The 19,560-nt window shown below is 49.7% G+C and overlaps 1 protein-coding gene across 5 annotated transcripts in view; it reads left to right on the forward strand.

Moving 5' to 3' along the window:
- The window catches only part of PCSK6 (proprotein convertase subtilisin/kexin type 6), a gene marked incomplete at its 5' end in the record, with an annotated part of 190,494 nt that overhangs the window by 131,262 nt on the left and 39,672 nt on the right, over positions 1 to 19,560 (forward strand). For all 5 annotated transcript variants that reach the window (XM_082649011.1, XM_082649010.1, XM_082649012.1 and 2 more), the window contains 2 exons: positions 2,397 to 2,585; positions 6,309 to 6,445. In XM_082649011.1, coding sequence (XP_082505137.1) covers positions 2,397 to 2,585; positions 6,309 to 6,445 — 326 coding nt within the window. The remainder of the gene's footprint in view (positions 1 to 2,396; positions 2,586 to 6,308; positions 6,446 to 19,560) is intronic.

Raw genomic sequence — 19,560 nt, forward strand, 5'->3', positions numbered from 1 at the left:
TGGCTCAGCAGGAGGTGCCACGTCTCTGTCCCCAGAGCCCTCTTCTAAGGAGGGCAGCCCCCAGAGCTTGAATATCACTGGGTCTGGAGGGAGGTCTTATAGGACCTTTTACTGCTCGGTTCCCCTAGGTCCTGGGAAGATGGCTTTGTGCACAGACAACAATTTCGGAGTTTAGTAGCAGAGGAACATTTTCGGTTATCTTGGGAGCTTTAAGATCTCTCTAAATCACTTTTGGTGATTAAAGTACAACTTATCTGTGTTTGTGTTTCTGTGCATTGTTTAACCTAAACCCTGCAGCTTCTGTGCGTCAGACTGGCCAACCTTTGTGACCTCAGGGGCCTGGCAGCTGGGGTCCCTGAGCCAGAGTAAAAACAGCAGATTGCAAGAGGCTTTGACAATCTTGTTGAGGATGTCACATGCCCTGAACTGCGCTTTCCTCTAGATGTCCACACCAGGGCTGGGCCCAGGGAGGCGGCCGTGAGGGGGGTCGGGCCGCCCTCTTTTTTCTCCTGCTCGTATTCTCTGAATGCCTGAACCTCATCCCTAAGATTAAGGTTTCCTGGCTGGGATCCCATGTCTGTTTCTAGAGCAGGGTGATTGCTCCACATCCTAATTGGCAAATGGTTGGGAGTGGGGGTAGATACAGAGTTTAAAACTTAATTATGACTTTTTTTTTTTTTTTTTTTTGCGGTACGGGGGCCTCTCACTGCTGTGGCCTCTCCCGCTGCAGAGCACAGGCTCCGGACGCGCAGGCTCAGCGGCCACGGCTCACGGGCCCAGCCGCTCTGCGGCATGTGGGATCTTCCCGGACCGGGGCACGAACCCGTGTCCCCTGCATCGGCAGGCAGACTCTCAATCACTGCACCACCAGGGAAGCCCCATTATGACTTTTGTTTCTGTTTCACCCCCATCTTGCTCTTCAGCCCAGGAGAGCATGGGGTTGTTTAGTGGGTCTTCACACGGAGGGGTCCCCTCCCCCCAGCACCCACGCTGCCTTCTTAGTGCAAGAGGGCCGGGAATAGTTTACCTGGAGATACATGAGTGCCCGGTGGGGCTGGAACTCTCCAGAACTTTCTTTTCTGCTCTGAGTCTCCCGCAGCGGGGGGCCCACTGACCTGTAAACACAGACAGTGAAACTTGGGAGAAGGCAGTGGAAGAAATCAGCATCTCTAAATCAATTTAGGATGTATGCAAATCATGTTTTCAAATATTTAGAGAGTCTCTGAGGGAATTACATCACTGTTTATAAGTGTTTTGATTGTTTTTTATGACTCGGGCCCAGTCGAACCAAGCGACGTAATTCCTGGATAGTGAGCCCACGCTGCCCCAGAGGGAAGTCGGGCATAATGGGAAAAGCGCTCCCCATAATAAACAGAGCGCTAGCCAAGCGGCGGGGAATTATTCCTGTGCTGCTGGGCGGAGGGTGGCCTTTGTTCAGTTTACAGACCATTAGGGTGAGCCGCGGTGGTGCAGACTCAGAGGGTGGCCTGGCTGGGGCTCTGCAGCAGCGTCGTGTGCAGGCTTGTCTGCTCCATCTGGGGAGCATGTGAGAAAATCCTGGTGGAACTGAGTCCTGAATGACTGGGGCTTGGTGCCTGTCCTCAGATTCCACCCCAGATGATAAAGCTCCCCTGAGTTTGTACAGAGAACTGTCATCCACTCCCTTCACGGGGCGGGGGAGGAAGGGGCCCCCAGCCTTCAAGCAGGCGGTCCTGAGCAGACCATCTCCTGTCCAGTCACTGTGGCCTCGACCAGTGCATTCAGCACAAGAGGCCAGGTCTGGCCCTGGGTCCCTTGTCTGTCTCCTCTTTCCTAGTTTCTTGAACACGAGTGTGGGTCCACACAAGCTGGGCATCTCTGGGGACTCAGAGCCTCAAACCCCAGCTCTGCCTCTCAGTAGCTCTGTGACCTTGGGCACGGTCCTCGATCTCTCTCTGGATCAAAAGGGTCGGTCCTCGTGAATTCTCACAGCGGGGGCTGGTGTCCGGCACGCAGGCAACTCAGGAAATGTTTGCTGTTGTTATCATTCAGCATCACGACTTCTATCTTCAAGGCCAGTCTTTGAGACAGAAGTGCTGGGGTTTTAAAGCCTTGCAGACCCCAGGCGTTGAGGAGATGAGCTGGCCAAAGGGTTAGAGCACCGAGGGGCCGGATCCATGGGTACGTTAGCTGAGTCTGCACAAGAAGACATTCTTTAAATGTCTCTGAGCAAAAAAAAAAAATGTCTCTAAGCAAACTCCAGAATGATAAACCTCTTTTGGGCAGGTGATGTAACCCCGACAGGCACTTCTGAGTGTGAGACCAAGGGGCTGCGGCCGGGAGGCCTGGATCCGTCCCCCTCGTGTGCGACTGAGGGCTTCAGGTGCCAAGTACTAAGCCCCTCCCTCCTCCACCAGGAGCATCCCCGTGGTGCAGACGCTGAGGACCAGTGCCCTGACCACCGCCTGTGCCGACCACTCGGACCAGCGTGTGAGCTACCTGGAGCACGTGGTGGCCCGCATCACCATCTCCCACCCACGCCGAGGAGACCTGCAGATCCACTTGATTTCTCCCTCAGGGACCAAGTCTCAGCTTTTGGCGAAGAGGTAAATCTAGGCTGGCCTGGGGGGCCGGGGCAGGAGCCGGGCTCACCTCAAGGTCACATGGCCCTGTAAGGCACCTGGCACATTGGGGGTCTAGCTGTTTCTGCCTCTTGAAGACACTCACACGTAGACCCAACAGACCTGAAAAAATAGCCTTCTGCAACCTGCCCTTCAAAGCTGCCCTGGGAAACTCTCCGTTTCAGGCAGTAAGTAGTGACAAAGGTTTGTGGTGGTTTCATTGCTTAGTGGAGAAATGCATGGAATTCTGGCTATGACTTCATTGCTGAGGTCACTGGAGATCATTTTTATCGTATTCATTCTGCATTTTAAGTGAGAACGTGTGTCAGAGGAGCACTGTTGTGTGTCCTGGGGTAGAGCCTGCACGGGCAGGAGGGTCTGAGGGAGACAGACGCACAGGTGTTGGGAGGCCTCTCTCTGCGGAGGTCTTGCCCATGCACTAGGATGGTCCCTGTGGAGCAGATGCTCTGAGAGGGAGGCTCTGGACTCTTGGAGCCCGGTGCATAGTTTGTGGTGCCCGGTTTGTGCAAGGCTGTGGAGTCCTTTCTTCGACAGACTTCGAGACAAGAAGAAGCGCTTTGCTGCGTTTATGTGACTTGCGGGTCATCGGAGTGAAGGGGTATCGGGAGCTCGGGGGAGGCTAGAGGGTCCTGGGCCTCCTTTTCCGGCTCCTTCCAGCTACGAGGCAGAGGGAGAAAAAAGGTTTCACGGGCAAATCAGCATTTCCTGCTTCTCTTGAAAAACGGAACTGGCAGTCGTGCCCAGTACCCCTCAGGATGCACCCTGAGACTGCCCTGCCCGCTGGACCGCAGCCCCCGCTGCCTGCGTGCTGCACCTGGGCCCCCTGGCCTCATTTGGGTCCGTTGCCCAGGACTGCAGCCCTTTCTTGGGGCTGCAGGATTCAGAAATGGGGGTGAGTGACAGCCTCCAGACAGGACCAGGCAGGAGAGGGGCCCTTTTTCTTGATGCCCCTCTGTCCCCAGCTGCTCTGCATGACACAGAGAGAGGCAGTCGGCCTCCATCAGAGAGAGGGGAGTATGCTGTGTCCTCCTGGGCACCGCCCCCCCCGCCTCCCCAGCAGCCCGGTCTCTCTGTGGCAGGAGACTGTGGGCCCAGCCCTGGGCTTGTCCTCAGTGCGCTGGACACACCCGGGGACCAGACCCTGGCTTCATCAGCTCCCAGGGCTTGGGCACCAAGCTTGGCCCCTGCTGGGCTCCCCCCTCACAGCACAAGAGTGACAGGTGGCATCTCCCCTCTGAAGGTGGGCCCAGGCCACCCTCTGCACGTGGGATGCCACCTTGGGCACGAGTATTTTGAGGGTGCCGGCTGGCAAGCTACAGCTTTGTGCTGTTTTGCAACCAGAGTTGTTATTATTAATCAGAACTTTTAGAGATTGCCTTTAAAAGTCCAAATTTCTAGTGTTTCTTGAAAAATTGGAAGCTGTCCAATACTGGGCTCACGTTCCAGGGCAAATACTCACTAGAGCACCGCAGGGCCCTGTCCTTGCACCAGCACTGAGGCCAGGTGTGGGCCGCTCGTGCCCAGGCTCTCATGAGGTCACCTCGCTGGATCCCCGTTTGCTCCAGACCAGATGCCTAGAGGCATCCAAGTTGACAACCCTTGAATCTGAGGCAGGAGCTGGGTGCAGACTCCAATGGTGGCCTGCATTGACCTTGAGCACGAGGAGGCTTGGGGTGGGGGCCGCAGTGACCAGGAAGGGCTGGCGTGGGCTGTGGAGCCCAGAGGCCTGAGCTCACAACCTGCTCCTTCACCTCCCAGCGGGGCATCTGGGAGCTGGCCACCACTCCTCAACTCTGGAAACGTCCTGTGACCCCTCCCTCACAGTTAAGAGTATTATAAGAACTAGATGTGATGATACAGGTGGAAATGCTGGCATGGTCCCTGGCTCAGGGGCTGGCTGTGCTCCCATCCTGCTTACACCTGCCTAGCCGTCAGCAGAAACCTTCCAGCACCCGGCTCTGTGTTATCCCTTCCTAACTTCCATTCCTCTGCTCAGGCCCAGGGTTGGAGCCCCTGGGATGAGAGAGCGGGCACTGCTGAGCTCACCTGGTTCACAGCTGCCCGCTCCCCGGGTCACGCTGAGCCAGCACCATCAAGCATGCTCAACCCGTCCGGAGTCACTGGGCCGTCATCTGAGTCTTGGGAATTTGGTTTTTTCCAAGGCAGTTTGTGTGATTATACCAAGAATTTGTGTTTTAGGATCCAGTCGCTTCTCGGCCTTTTGGCTAAGATCAAGTGTAGGATCGATTACCTTCTACTTTATTTCACATCTTGCTAAATTCAGAAGCTTTTTTCGGGTTTCCAGGTGTTTTTTGCTCCGAGTAAGCTGACATCTTAAGTACCTCAGCCCTTGAAAGAGCTTGTCTTTGTTCCGTCCCCAGTGCCCTAGATTCAGTCTGGCATCGTGTGTGAAGATCAGCCTTGACCCTTGTGGTTTCTTAGAAGAAAGTAGAGGTTTTCCCCTCCCCGCACTGTTCTCCACGCAAAGCACATTTCCTTGATGAACATTTTTGTACAATGGCTGTTTGGAGAACCCCCAATTGGGAATTGAATCTGACATCACACAAAACATATATCTGAATTTCTGATGAACAATAAAGAGCCTCTACATTAAAAAATTGTTATTCCAAAATAGAGATAGAAAATTAGGCTGTGAAGGAAGAGTCCAGAATTGTTCCTTCTACAGAGACTGAGGGGCCCTGGGTGCTGGAGAGGGAGGGTGTCCATGAGTTGCTCCCTGTTTCGACCTGAACCAAGCGTGAGAAAATGGACCGGGGCTGAAAGTCCAACAGGAAGGACCTTCTTCCAGTCTGGAAGGACCCAGGGGGCTCTTGCACCTGCAGGGGACACGGGCCATAGGAGGAGCGCCCAGGGGTGCCTCCTGCCCGCAGTGGAAAACCACCAGGCCTGTTGTGTTCTCTCCCCCAAATGCAGCTGTGGAAACCTGCTAAGCCCTGGAGATTAAGGGACAACATCTTTCCCACAAGTTTGAGTAGTTGTTCATTTTTTCTTGCTTGTATCTTCTGGAGAAGAACCACAAGAGCTGGCTCTCAGACAAATGTGAAAGATTCCTTCGTTCCATAAACCAGCATTTTAGAAAGGCCTCCTTTGTGATGACCTTGCGGCTTTGGGGGAAGGATGGTGTGGCCCAGCCTCCATCCAGGACCTGGGGGTCACAGGCTCTGTAGGATGCCTCCTGGGGTGGAACATGGGGGCATTCGTTGGTGATGGAGAGAACCCAGGACAGGAGTCAAAATGCCCTTGAGGGCATTCCATCTCAGCCAGTCACTGGAGGGGGGACCTGCAGTAGATGCCTACTCCCGGGGCCTCTGGTCTGCGAATTAGGGTTGGGGGAGGAGCCCACCGCTGACCCAGCCGCTGCCCTATGCTGGCGCCACCTGTGCAGCCTGACTGCCTTCCTTTCAGAGTGTTTGGAGACCCGGTGAGGTCACGGAGGTGAAGGTGCCATGCAGGGCTGTGCTGCACAGCCAGGGCCTGAAGGCATCAGCGTCTCCTGCACCTTCACGCCAGCCACGGGCCAGGCCCCTTCTGCCCTGGGAGGCACGTCAGCCAGCTATGCAGTCACCTGGGCATAATTCCCAGGCAGGAGAGCCCTCGGTGGGCTGGTCACCCCGGCCACCATCCCTCTGGGGACCCTGTGTCCTGACCCCACGTTTCCGATTGCAGGTTGCTGGATCATTCCAACGAAGGCTTTACAAACTGGGAGTTCATGACCGTGCACTGCTGGGGAGAGAAGGCCGAGGGGGAATGGACCCTGGAAATCCAGGACATGCCATCCCAGGTCCGCAACCCAGAGAAACAAGGTCAGTGGATCTTGGGAAAGTCCCATGAACTTTTGTATTTCGATCCTTTTGTTAACTCTAGACTTTTATTCAACTACAGTACCTGGATCATTCTTTGCTGTTTTTTTTTCTTGGAGGTAAAATTTACATAATATAAATGTCACTGCTTAAATTGTTGTTAAGTGTACAATTCCATGGCTTTCAGTGCCTTCACAGTGTTGTGCAGCCGTCACCACGATCTAATTCCAGAAATTTGGCATCACGCCAGAGGGAAATCCCAGTACCCATTACACAGTCGCCCCCATTCCCCCACCCCTCCCAGCCCTTAGCAACTCCTCAACCTATTTTCTGTTTCTGGATTTGCCTCTTCTGGACGTTTCATATAAATGGAATGATACAACATATGACCTTTTGTGACTGGCCTCTTTCATTTAGCTTGATGTTTTCAAGGTTCGTCCGTACTGTAGCAGGTGTCAGTGCTTCTTTCCTTTATGTGACTAAATACTCTCCCACATTTTGTTTATTCATTCATCAGTTGGTGGACAGCTGGGTTGTTTCTACTTAATAGCTATTATGAACACCCATGCTCACGTTTCTGTGTGGACATGTGTTTTCAGTTCTTTTGGCTGTATACCTAGGAGTGTAATTGCTAGGTCATATGGTAACTGTGTTTAACTTTTTGAGGAACTGCCGAACTGTTTCACAGTGGCCAGACCATTTTACATTTCTGTCAGCAAGATGTGAGGATTTTAATTTCTCTACCAGCACTTTTTTAAAATTATAACCATCCTACTGGATGAGAAGTGGTATCTCATTGTGGTTTTGATTTTCATTTCCCTTATGATTAGTGATGTTGACCATCTTTTCATGTGCTTCTTGGCCATTTTATATGTTCTTTGGAGACATGTCTATTCAAGTCTTTTGCCCACTTTTAAATTAGATTGTTTGTCTTTTATTATTGAGTTATAATCATACAACAAGAGTTGAGTAAGAGTTCTTTAAATATTCTGGATACTAGACCCTTATCGGTTAATATGATTTGCAAACTTTTTCTTCCATTATGTGGGTTTTTCTTTCACTTTATCGATAGTGCCCTTTGGTGCACAAAAGTTTTGTTTTTTTGTGTTTTTTGCGGTATGCGGGCCTCTCACTGTTGTGGCCTCTCCCGTAGCAGAGCACAGGCTCTGGACGCACAGGCTCAGCGGCCATGGCTCACGGGCCCAGCCACTCCGCGGCATGTGGGATCCTCCCGGACCGGCGCACGAACCCACGTCCCCTGCATCGGCAGGCGGACTCTCAACCACTGCGCCACCAGGGAAGCCCTGTTTTGTTTTTTTTTAAATTAATTAATTTATTTATTTTTGGCTGCATTGGGTCTTCGTTGGTGCGCACAGGTTTTCTCTTGTTGCGGAGAGTGGGGGCTACTCTTTGTTTTGGTGTGTGGGCTTCTCATTGCAGTGGCTTCTTTTGTTGCGGAGCATAAGCTCTAGGCACTCCAGCATCCGTAGTTGTGGCACATGGGCTTAGTTGCTCCGCAGTATGGGGGATCTTCCCGGACCAGGGCTCGAACCCGTGTCCCCTGCATTGGCAGGTGGATTCCTAACCTCTGCACCACCAGGGAAGTCCCGAAACCTATGTTTTCTTCTAAGAGTTTTATAGTTTTAGCTCTATACGTTTAGGACTTGGATCCATTTTTAATTAGTTTTTGTATGTAGTGTGAGGTAAGAGTCCAAATTCATTCATTTGCACGTGGCTGTCCAGTTGTCCCAGCACCATTTGTTGCAAAGACTGTTCTTTCCCCAGTGAATGGTTTTGACACCTTGTCTAAAATCAATTGGCCATAAATGTATAAGCTTGTTTCTGGACTCCCAACTCTATTCCACTGGTCCATAGGTCTCTCCCTATGTCAGTAACACACTGTTTTGATTACTGAAGGTTTGTAGTAAGTTTTTTCGTTTGTTTGTGTTTTTCTGCGGTATGTGGGCCTCTCACTGCTCCCATTGCGGAGCACAGGCTCCGGACGCCCAGGCTCAGCGGCCATGGCTCCCGGGCCCAGCCGCTCCGCGGCATGTGGGATCTTCCCGGACCGGGGCACGAACCCGTGTCCCCTGCATCGGCAGGTGGACTCTCAACCACTGCGCCACCAGGGAAGCCCTGTAGTAAGTTTTGAAATCAGGGATATGTGGGTCCTCTGACTTTTTCTTTTTCAAAATTGGTTTGGCTAATCAGGGTCCCTTGCAATTCCATATGAATTATAGGATCAGCTTGTTAATTTCTGGAAAAAGGGTAGTTGGAATTTTGATAGAGATTTTGCTGAATCTGTGGGTCAACTTGGAGAGTATCGCTGTCTTAACATCATGAAGTTTTCCCATCCGTGGACACAGATGTCTTTCCATTTATTTAGGGCTTCTTTCAGCAGTATTTTGTAGTTTTCAGTCTACTTCCTTGGTTATATTTGTTCCTAAGTAGTTTATTCTTTTTGATGCTATTGTAGATGGAAGGGTTTTTTCAGTGTTTTCAGATTGTTTACTTCTCTGGTAATTTTTGCTCCCTTTCATAACTCTTAGCTAATAATCGTCTGTTGAACCCATCTTTATTAAATGCCTGCTACTGGCTAGGCATTGATCTAGGTGACAGGGTACATACACCAGGAAGGAAAAGCAGGTAACTGTGATGTCTTGTCCTGTAGTCACCACCGAGGTGCTGAGCTCTACCGAAGTCCCTCTGTCGGGTTCCTGGTGGAGTGCAGGGACTGTGCTCCAGTCTGGCTTGTCTGTGGAACAGTTTTACCCAAGGTTTGTTTTCTCTGATCAGCTGTTCCCTGTGGCCTTCTCTGCAGACATGCTCTTCTTTTTGATGACCCTAAACCCTTCCTCTGCCCTGGTTCTTTTCTGATTCTCTGTAAAACAGTTTCACGGATTTTTTTTTTTTTTAATCAGGGAGAAGAGAGGAGCATTGACTTGCTTTATGCAAAAAAATTGACTTTAAGTGATCAAGTCATCTCCGAGGTCCCCCTACCCGCCCCCCAAATCACTTTCTTTCTGCCTTTAAAATAATAACTATTATGCAATACATTAGTGGAACAAATTCTGAAAATACAAAAACTTAACATTTTAAATCACTTGAAATTGACATCTTTTAAAACTAGACGCTCCTCAATTAGTCCTTTAAAAGCCCCGGAGTGCATCGGCCCTATTAAAGGTCCAGGGTCGGCTTGTCAGGCCGGCTGCATCCCCTGCGCCACGGGCAGAGGCAGAGTCCCCGCGCCAGCCGGCACCACCCCAGCCACTCGTGCAGGGGAGCAGTGAAGGCCGTGCATCCACACACCACAGCCGGCTTGACTGTTGGAAGCGTGGGATGAACCTGGTGGGTGTTCATGTTTCTCAGCACTTAGTAAGTCAGGGCTCCTCTCTGGACCTCAGCATCCTCGGCTGGGACGTGGAGCTGAGCTGGATGCTCTCCTGACTGTGGCCTGTGTGGTACGTCCACATCCTGGAAGGGGCCTTGCTGGCCTGGATGCTCCTCTGCGCTCTCTGGCCTGTCCGGACCCCACTCCTCTTCCAGACCCAGCTCCAGACAGCCTACTGTGGGGCTGGGTGGGCACAGAGCAGGCAGGCGCCTAGGAGACCCCGGTCCTCCTCGTCTAGCGCTCCCACTGGGGTTTTGTCGACACGCAGGTGGTGATGCAGTGTGCCCGGTGGTGCCCGGGACGCGGCAAGGCCAGATTGCGCCGAGCTTTGTGGACTGTCGTCAGGACTGATGGTGGTGGGACGCCCCGGAGGGATTCTGAGCAGAGGAGGGGCATGGTCTGAACCACCATGTGGACAGGGTCACTCTGACAGCTGGATCGGAGTGACTGAGTGTGGCTGGAGTGGGGAGAGGGCAGAGGCGGGGGGGGCAGTTAGAAGGCCATTGCAGTGTGAGGTGAAGGTGACCCTGACTGGGGCGGGGGGGTAGCAGTGGAGGTGTTGAAAGCAGCTGGTTCCTAAAGTAGAGTCAAGAGGACGTGCTGACACATCAGATGCGGGTGCCGAGAGGAGAGGGGTCCCTGAGGACTCCGGAGGTTTGTCCTGTGCGTCGGGAGAAGGAGTGCAATTTCCTAGATCTGGGACATCGCGGGGGAGTGGGTGCTGGGGGGAGGGTCAGGAGCTCAGTTTGAAGGTGCCTGTGACATATCCAGTAGAGAAGTGGACCTGGCGGCCGGGTGCACACATTTCAGTGCCTTGGGCAAATGGCGGGTCTTGAAAGCCACGCATGTGGACGGGCTCCCCCAGGGGTGAGTGGGGTGACCCTCTGCCTGCAGGATGTGGGCACCGGAAGGGAACCTGTTTCCGTAACCATTCCACACGGGTGCACATGCCGAGCTGGGGGCTGCTTCGGTGCAGTGCAGAAGTGCGTGCCGTGCACCTCCCCACCACCCCATCCTGCCCATCCACTCCCCGCCTCTGCAGGCTCTGCCCTTGTCCTGCTGACATTTGCTCTCTGGAGTCTGGTCCTCCGACGGCTGCTGTGTCCCCAGTGCCTCCTGCTGCATGGCTGGTGATGGACACAGAAGATGTTTGGTGAACGAACGAGGACAGGTGTGATCAGCCCGTGACCGATGCTCTGCCTGCTGCAGAGGACACGGCCTTAGTGGAGGAGGGGGCAACCCCGAATTAAGTCCTGAGACAGGCCGTCTCCCTCCCTGAGTGTGGGTGGCATCTGGGCCTGGGCCGGTTGAGACCGGTGCAGAATACACACCCCCTGGTACCTTCTAGCTCTGACCTTCTGTGACCTGCTGGACTCGGGGGGGGGGGGGACGGGGACCCTTCCTTCATTGTTGTCACAGAGGGTCTCCTCGCGCCTACAGTGGCCCCGGGGGTGGGTTCATTTGTCTGAGCTCCACCCTGTAGAAACACCATTCCTGAGGCTGCCTTATGGAAACAGTGGTGGCCAGTGGCTGTTGACAAACCACACGCCTGCTTCCCGGGCAGGACGAGGTCGGGCTCTCCGTCTCGGCTGCCCGTTCAGCCACCCGCTCAGCCGTTCAGGCGCTACCTAGCACCTCCTCCCCGAGCGCAGCCGAAGTCTGCGTTGGCTCCATCGGCATCTCTGCACATAGATGGGGGCGGGAGGGAGAGAGTAAGGACTGTGACAGCCAGGCCCTGAACCATGCAGGTCAGCCTGGCGGGACCTCAGCCTGCAAAGGTGACACAGAAGACCAGGGTTTCCCCCTGACACAGACCCCGAAGCCCAGTAGAAGTGCAGGCCTTCGAGATGCTGTTGGTGCCGAGGCTGTGATGGGTCCCAGCGGGCATGTCGTTCCCTCCCTGGTTGTCAGCTCAAGGTGGCCTGTAGGTACCGGGTCTCCGTTGGCCTCGGTGCCAGACATAAAGGAGCAACACACGGTCACTGCCCTCAGAAAGCACGGCCCCTGTCCGTCCTCTGCAGTGATTCCAAGAATGGGTCCTGGGGCGCGGGGCTGCGTCTCTGTTCATTTCAGTCCCCCTCAAACCTCTGCATCGTAATTGCTTAAAAAAAAAAAAAAGCCAATTCAGTTCCAGTGGTATGCTGGGTGAGAGTGCTCTAAAATCTGAGATAAGACCCGGGGCTTGCTGAGTAATTCAGTTGTCTGGATGACCCGCTCCCTCAAGCAATACTCACCTCCTGTCACACTGAGCCTGGTTTATGTCGTTAGTTTTAAAACTCTTTTCTTTACAACTGAGGAGCAGATTACTCATTCGTTTTTCTCTTCAGTTCCTGGGCCAAGGAGAGGGTGTGTCTTCTCCTGGGGTCACGCTCCTCTGGAGGCAAGTTAGGGATGGGACTGAGTACAAATCCTGCTTCACAGCCAGGTTGCCTTTGCAAGTGGTGTTTCAATCATTCCCATCCACGTTCAGCTCACCTTTATTGAAATCTAAATCAGTCCCAACTTGGGGCTACTAGGACCTTGCCTTGCCGCTCGCTGGGGGAGCAGGGCTGGGCTCAGGTGTGGTGGGGAGGGCACCCCAGAGGCAGGTAGGCTGGCTGAACCCCCTCCCCCAGCACTTCCCCCACAGGCCACACCAGCACCACATAGAGAGAGGCCAGGCCCAGCACCGCAAGCCGCCAACAGCACCGTCAGAGCAGAGCAGGGGTCCCATCCTGCAGAACATCTCTCGGGGAAGAGTGGCTGCATTTTACAAAGTTTCCATCTCGAATGCGCTAGCTTTTCAGTTTGGGCACTGAATGCAGAAAGTTCCAATTCCCTGGGAAACGTGTTCTTCATTCTCCTGCATCTGCCTGGGGCAGGCCTGGGGTCGGCTTCTGGTGCCCCTGCTTTCCTGAATCGCTGTTGTTGTTCGGGCTGCCATAGCAGAGTGTCATAGACTGGGCTGCTTATCAACAACAGGCATGTCTTTCTCACAGTCTGGAGGCTGGAAGCCCAAGATCAGGGACCAGCGTGGTCGGGTTCCGGTGGGGGCCTCTTTCAGGTTGCAGACAGCCACCTTCTCCTTGTGTCCTCACAGGGCAGAGGGAGAGCTCGCTAGCACTCTGGGATCTCTTTCGTGAGGACACTAATCTCATTCCTGAGGAGCCCCCCTCATGACCTAATCACCTCCCAAAGGCTGGGGGTCGGATTTCAGCATATGAATTTGGGAGGGACGCAAACTCATACATAACGGCATCTGGCCCCAGTGCTGGGCCTCTTCTCCTTTAAGATGAGGATGGACAAACTTTCCTCCGGAGCTCACTCGGACGTGATGACCTGGGCCCAGTAATTGAGGGGCGGGACCTTCCCATCCGCCCTCCTTACCTTGAGTTCATGCTGGTGATCACACCTAGGGCACAAGGCAAAGCCTGTACACCTGCTGGCATCAGGCCAGCCTCCCAGCCTAGGTGTGCACACTGCTCCGCGTCTGGGTGCAGGGAGGCCCCCAGCACCCCTGTGACCTGGGGCTCCTGCAGGCACCCTTGCACATGCACGAGGTTGTGGGTCCTCCCTGCTCGGCTGGGATCAGCCCAGCTTTGAGCAGCATTGGGATGTCCTCCCTTGGTCTTCTCACTCATTCACACACTTACCTGCTACGCGCTGAGTCCGCTGGGCAGGCACAGGGCTGAAACATGCTTCTTCCTCCCTCCCCTATGCACCCCCGAGCACCCTGCTCAGCGCTCCACGTGGAGACTTTGCTGGGGCTGTGGTTTCTCTCTGTGTGGGTCCCGCACTTGCCCTGCGAGGGGGAGTCAGGAGCCATCGATGTTTGAATGGAAAGCATAATCAAGCATCCTTCCAATCCTCTTTCTGTGATCACAACAGATATCTTATTTAATGGCCCCAACAGGACTTAGTCTTACGTACTTGGCATTCACATCGTAATAGACTTTCTGAGACGATTGATGGCATTTAAAAAAATCCTGTTATTCTCCTGAACTCAGGGAACTCACTTTTTCCCTCAATTAAAATTTCTCTTTTTTTCTCTAATCTTCCCTGTTTTCAAAAGAGCAGCAGCCCACATGTGCCAGGCTTCTCTTGGTTTCCATAGCATTTCCAGACTCTCACTGAAGGAACAAGAGAGGAATATGATGATAATGAGTGCTTATGTATTTTCCATTAGGCACTGGGTGTTATCTCATTGCTAAAAGTCCGTATAGAATCAGGGCATCTTAAACAGAGTCCTAGCCGATAAGGAATTAAGGTTTATGAAAATAAAAACGTCTTATTGCTAGCGATACACACCACAGTATTTACAAGTGAAATGTTAGTGATGTCTAGGATTAGCTTTAGAACACTCCAGGGGTGTGGGATGGGAAAGTGGAGGATGGGGAGGGCATGAACAGACGAAGTAGGACGGGCCAAATATCCATGATCGTTGGGACGTTGGGAGTTCATTGTACTGTTTTCTCTGTTTTGTGTTTATTTGAAAATTCACATCATGAAAAGTTTTTTAAAATACATGTATGGGCAACATCTCTTCCAAAGTGGTCAGAAGGAAGAACTATTATGCAGATTGGGCTTGCACAATTAAATAAAGGTGTAGGTGCTTTAGAGTAAATACACCTCAATTTCCCACAAGTGTGAAAAAAAAAAATGTTCAGTACGCCACTGAAGAACTAGTTTCTTTGGACTTTCTTACCCTCAGACAGTCGGTCTAAAATCTATGAAGGAATGTGGCAGGGTCCCAAACTCTGTGTGTGCATGTGTGTAAGTGTGTATGTGCCTGCACATATGGGAGTGGGTATCGTATGTGTGTATATGTGTGCCCGTAGGTAAGTTATCTGTGTGTATACATGTGGGTGTGTGCATTCACCTATGTGTGTGCGCGTGCATGTGTGGGTGTGGTGGGTATGCACGTGTGCGTGTGTGTTTGCTTGTTTTTAAAGAACCAGCACAGCCTAGCAGTTGGGCCCTGGAGCTGGCCTGCTCAGCAGACCCCTGTCCTGCGTCTCACCAGCAGTGGCCCTGGATGGGTCACTCCTCCCGCTGAGCCTCAGGGCCTCCTCTGCATAGGGCTGTTGGGAGGATTAAATGAAGCGGCACATGTGAGGTGCTCAGTGTTACGAAGCTTACTCCTCATGGCAGTTACTGTGTGTTTTTATCCTCCTTCTGTGGGAGAGAAAGCTGGTTCAAGCCCCACATAGAGCCTGACTGAGCTCACCTAGTGTAAGGGCGCAGCCTGGAGTCAGGTGTGCTTCTGCACAGACAGGCCCGGCCCACTCCATCCCTCCCGGTGAGTGAGTCCCCACGCACCCACCCAAGGTGCACCCAGCAGGCACCTTTCGTGGATGTTTTCCTCTTCAGCCCTGTGGCCAGTGCTTTTCACGCGTCCGGCTTTAGGATATTTGTAGTTGGGTTTTTTACTTTAAAGTGTTGCAATTAGAAGATAAAAATCAAATGAAGTAACAAAGGCTAACAGGTGCCTGGTACCAGGAGCATCTGCTGTGCATGAGGGTCAGGGCTCCTGGGAAGCCCTCCTCCTGAGAGGCTGCCTCACCTGGCCTGAGGCTCCAGGGAGCACTTGACTTCTGAGACCTCACCATGATTGATAGGTATGGGCACGGTCCTTTATTTTTTTAACCCACCAGAGCTCTTGAAACACAATAGGCACTTAGGATAGATAGTTATTGATCTTTAAGGGTTTTTCCTATACACTCTGTGCCTGGCTTCAGTATCATTGATTAATCCATTCTTAGCAAATCTACCATTTTATAACACTCCCAGCAAATATCACCATGAAATTAAGGGATGTGGGGAGCTCCACTGAATGATTATAAAGTTCTCTGGAAGAGTGAGACTAGGGGGAGAAATTCTGAAAGAATTAAATGCAGATATTTAAACATATTTTTAAACTATAATAACTGTTGATGCCAGAATAGACAGATGAGTCAAGGGGACCAGAATAGATAGTCCACAAACAGAGCCGTGTAGACACGCTAACAAATAGAGCCGTGTAGACACACTAAGTGTAACATTTCAATCTGACGGGGAAAGAATAAAGCGTTGAATAAAAGATATTGACAATTGGCTCACCATTTGGAAAGGAAATCATTATATTGGTAGATTTATACCCATAAAATTAGAAACTTCTGTTTGGCAAAAAATACCGTAATATTAAAATTAGAAAAATATTTATAAAATATTTTGGACAAACTTGAGTCATTCGCAGATGGTCTTTTTCACTTCTCTGTAGCCCAAGGACTGCAAACTTTTCCTGTGAAGGGCTTTCTGGTCTCTGTGACAACAACAACTCTGCCATTTTAGTGCAGAAACAACCACAGAAAATATGTAAATGAAGAGCCTACTGTATTCTAACAGAGCTTTAGAAAAACAGGCTGTGGCTGTAGCCTGTTTACATGTTGCAGTTGAACTGAGTACATGCTCTGTTACTTGGTGATGAAGAGGCCTGTTTATTTGGGGGTTTTTTTGTTTTTTATTTATTTATTTATTTATTTTTTTGCTGTACGTGGGCCTCTCACTGCTGTGGCCTCTCCTGTTGCGGAGCACAGGCTCCGGACACGCAGGCTCAGTGGCCATGGCTCACGGACCCAGCCGCTCCGCGGCATGTGGGATCTTCCCAGACCGGGGCACGAACCCGTGTCCCCTGCATTGGCAGGCGGACTCTCAACCACTGCGCCACAAGGAAAGCCCTATTTGGGTATTTTTTGAGGCATCCCATCCAGGCCCCATTTTCCCACACGTGGAACCATATTGTCCCATGTGATGGTAAGGTTTTAACAACTTACCAGTGCTCTGGGGGGAAATTATGTGTGTCTGTATATCACATACGTTTATTATAAACTACTGACACAAAGTACGTGTAGAACAAAATTTACAAATAAAAATAAAAGATGCACTCTTCATACTGTAAATTCCATGTAGCCCATCGATACTCAGAGAATGCTTTCATTAATTTTCACCAGGGACTTCCCTGGAAGTCCAGTGGTTAAGACTCTGTGCTTCCACTGCAGGGGGCACGGGTTCAATCCCTGGTCAGGGAACTAAGATCCCACATGCCGTGAGGTGTGGCATGCATGCATCAATCAATCAATAAAATTTTCACCAAACTCTCTTATCCATGGCCAACCTGTGGATGTAGTGGATGAGCAGCTGTCTTTCCGACATAAATATAGGTCTGAACTTCATTCGTCAACAACACAAGCAACTTCTTTGCTGAATTGGATAATAATTTTCAAAAACTGGAATATTTTCGTAATTCTTTATGCCACTCCCAGTGTAATGACTATAAACACAATACACTTTTAAGTTTAATCTGTTACTAACATTTTCTCTGTCACTTTCAGTCTAGAAAATCAACAATAAATGAAGTCCTTATTTATTGCATTTGTCCATTTCCACGTATAAGTTCTCTACCATGACCGATTTCAAGCTACCAAGGTGTTGACTCTGAAGATAAAGTTGGGAGGAGACGCACAGGCCACCAGTAGAGTATTTCCATCATGTAGACAGAATAGATGTAAATAACCCCCAGAGTATAGGAAATGACAAGATAAAGTAATTAGGAAGTGGTGATTTCTGAATATTTGTTATCTTTATTCTCAATATAATTTAATTGTAATTTTATGTAGTTTAATTTTTAATAATGGTTATGTTAAGAACCCGCTCACAACATTCTTGAAAGTGTTAACAGTCAGCTGTATTAAGTCAATGTGAGCTGGCCCAGCACACCCCTGCATATTGGGAATTGTATAGGTAGAGGACTTTCTTTCTTTTTTCTTTTCTTAAATTTATTTTATTAAAATATAGTTCATTTACAATGTTGTGTTAATTTCTGCTGTACAGCAAAGTGATTCAGACACCCACTCCATTCCTCCGTGACCCACTACCCCCTTGGCAACCACAAATCTGTTCTCTATGTCTGTGAGTCTGTTTCTGTTTCGTAGATAAGTTCATTTATGTCATATTTTAGATTCCACATATAAGTGAGATCATATGGTATTTGTCGGTCTTTCTGACTTACTCCATTTAGTGTGATAATCTCTAGGTCCATCCATGTTGCTGAAAATGGCATTATTTCATTCTTTTTTATAGCTGAGTAATATTCCATGATATATATGTACCACATCTTCTTTATCCATTCAAGCATCAAGGCACATTTAGGTTGTTTCCATGTCTTGGCTATTGTGAATAGTGCTGCTATGAACATAGGGGTGCATGTATCTTTTCGAATTACAGTTTTGTCTGGGTATGTGCCCAGGAGTGGGATTGCTGGGTAATATGGTAGTTCTATTTTTAGTTTTTGAGGAACCTCCATACTGTTTTCCATAGTGGCTGCACCAATTTACATTCCCACTGACAGTGTAGGAGGGTTCCTTGTTCTCCACACCCTCTCCAGCATTTGTAGACTTTTTAATTATGGCCATTCTGACTGGTGTGAGGTGGTACCTCACTGTAGTTTTGATTTGCATTTCTCTAATAATTAGTGATGTTGAGCATCTTTTCATGTGCCTGTTGGCCATCTGTATGTCTTCTTTGGAGAAATGTCTATTTAGGTCTTCTCCCCTTTTTTTGATTGGGTTATTTGTTTTTTTGTTATTGAGTTGTATGAGCTGCTTGTATATTTTGGAAATTAAGCCCTTGTCAGTTGCGTCATTTGCAAATATTTTCTCCCAGTCTGTAGGCTGTCGTTTTGTTTATGGTTTCTTTTGCTGTGCAAAAGCCCTTGTAAGTTTGATTAGGTCCCATTTGTTTGTTTTTGCTTTAATTTCTAATGCCTTGGGAGACTGACCTAAGAAAACATTGGTCCAATTTATGTCAGAGAATGTTTTGCCTGTGTTCTCTTCTAGGAGTTTTATGGTGTCATGTCTAATATTTAAGTCTTTAAGCGATTTTGAGTTTATTTTTGTGTATGGTGGGAGGGTATGTTCTAACTTCATTGATTTGCATGCATCCAGCTTTCCCAACACCACTTGCTGAGGAGACTTTCTTTTCCCCATTGTATAATCTTGCCTCCTTTGTCAAAGATTAATTGACTGTAGGTGTGTGGGTTTATTTCTGGGCTCTCTATTCTGTTCTTTTGATCCATATTTCGGTTTTTGTGCCGATACCATGCAGTTTTTATTACTGTAGCTTTGTAGTATTGTCTGATGTCTAGGAGAGTTGTTCCTCCTGCTTTGTTCTTCTTTCTCAGGATTGCTTTGGCAATTCTGGGTCTTTTATGGTTCCATATAAATTTTAGGATTATTTGTTCTAGTTCTGTGAAAAATGTCATGGATAATTTGATAGGGATCGCATTAACTCTGTAGATTGCTTTGGATAGTATGGCCATTTTAATATTGCTAATTCTTCCAGTCCAGGAACATGGGACATATTTCCATTTCTTTGAATCATCTTAAATTTCTTTTATTAATGTTTTATAGTTCTCAGCATATAATTCTTTCACCTCCTTGGTCAGGTTTATTCCCAAGTATTTTATTTTTTTGATGCAATTTTAAAAGGGATTTTTTTTTAATGTTCCCTCTTTATTTCATTGTTAGTGTAAAGAAACGCAACTGATTTCTGTATGTTAATCTTGTATCCTGCTACCTTGCTGAATTCGTTTATCAGTTTTAGTAGTTTTGTGTGTAGTCTTTAGGATTTTTATATATAATATCATGTCATCTGCATATAATGACAATTTTACCTCTTTAGGTAAAGGCCTTTTTTTGGGATGAGTATACTT

Source organism: Grampus griseus, assembly GCF_964374135.1.
Source record: "Grampus griseus genome assembly, chromosome: 2".
Lineage (NCBI taxonomy): Eukaryota > Metazoa > Chordata > Mammalia > Artiodactyla > Delphinidae > Grampus > Grampus griseus.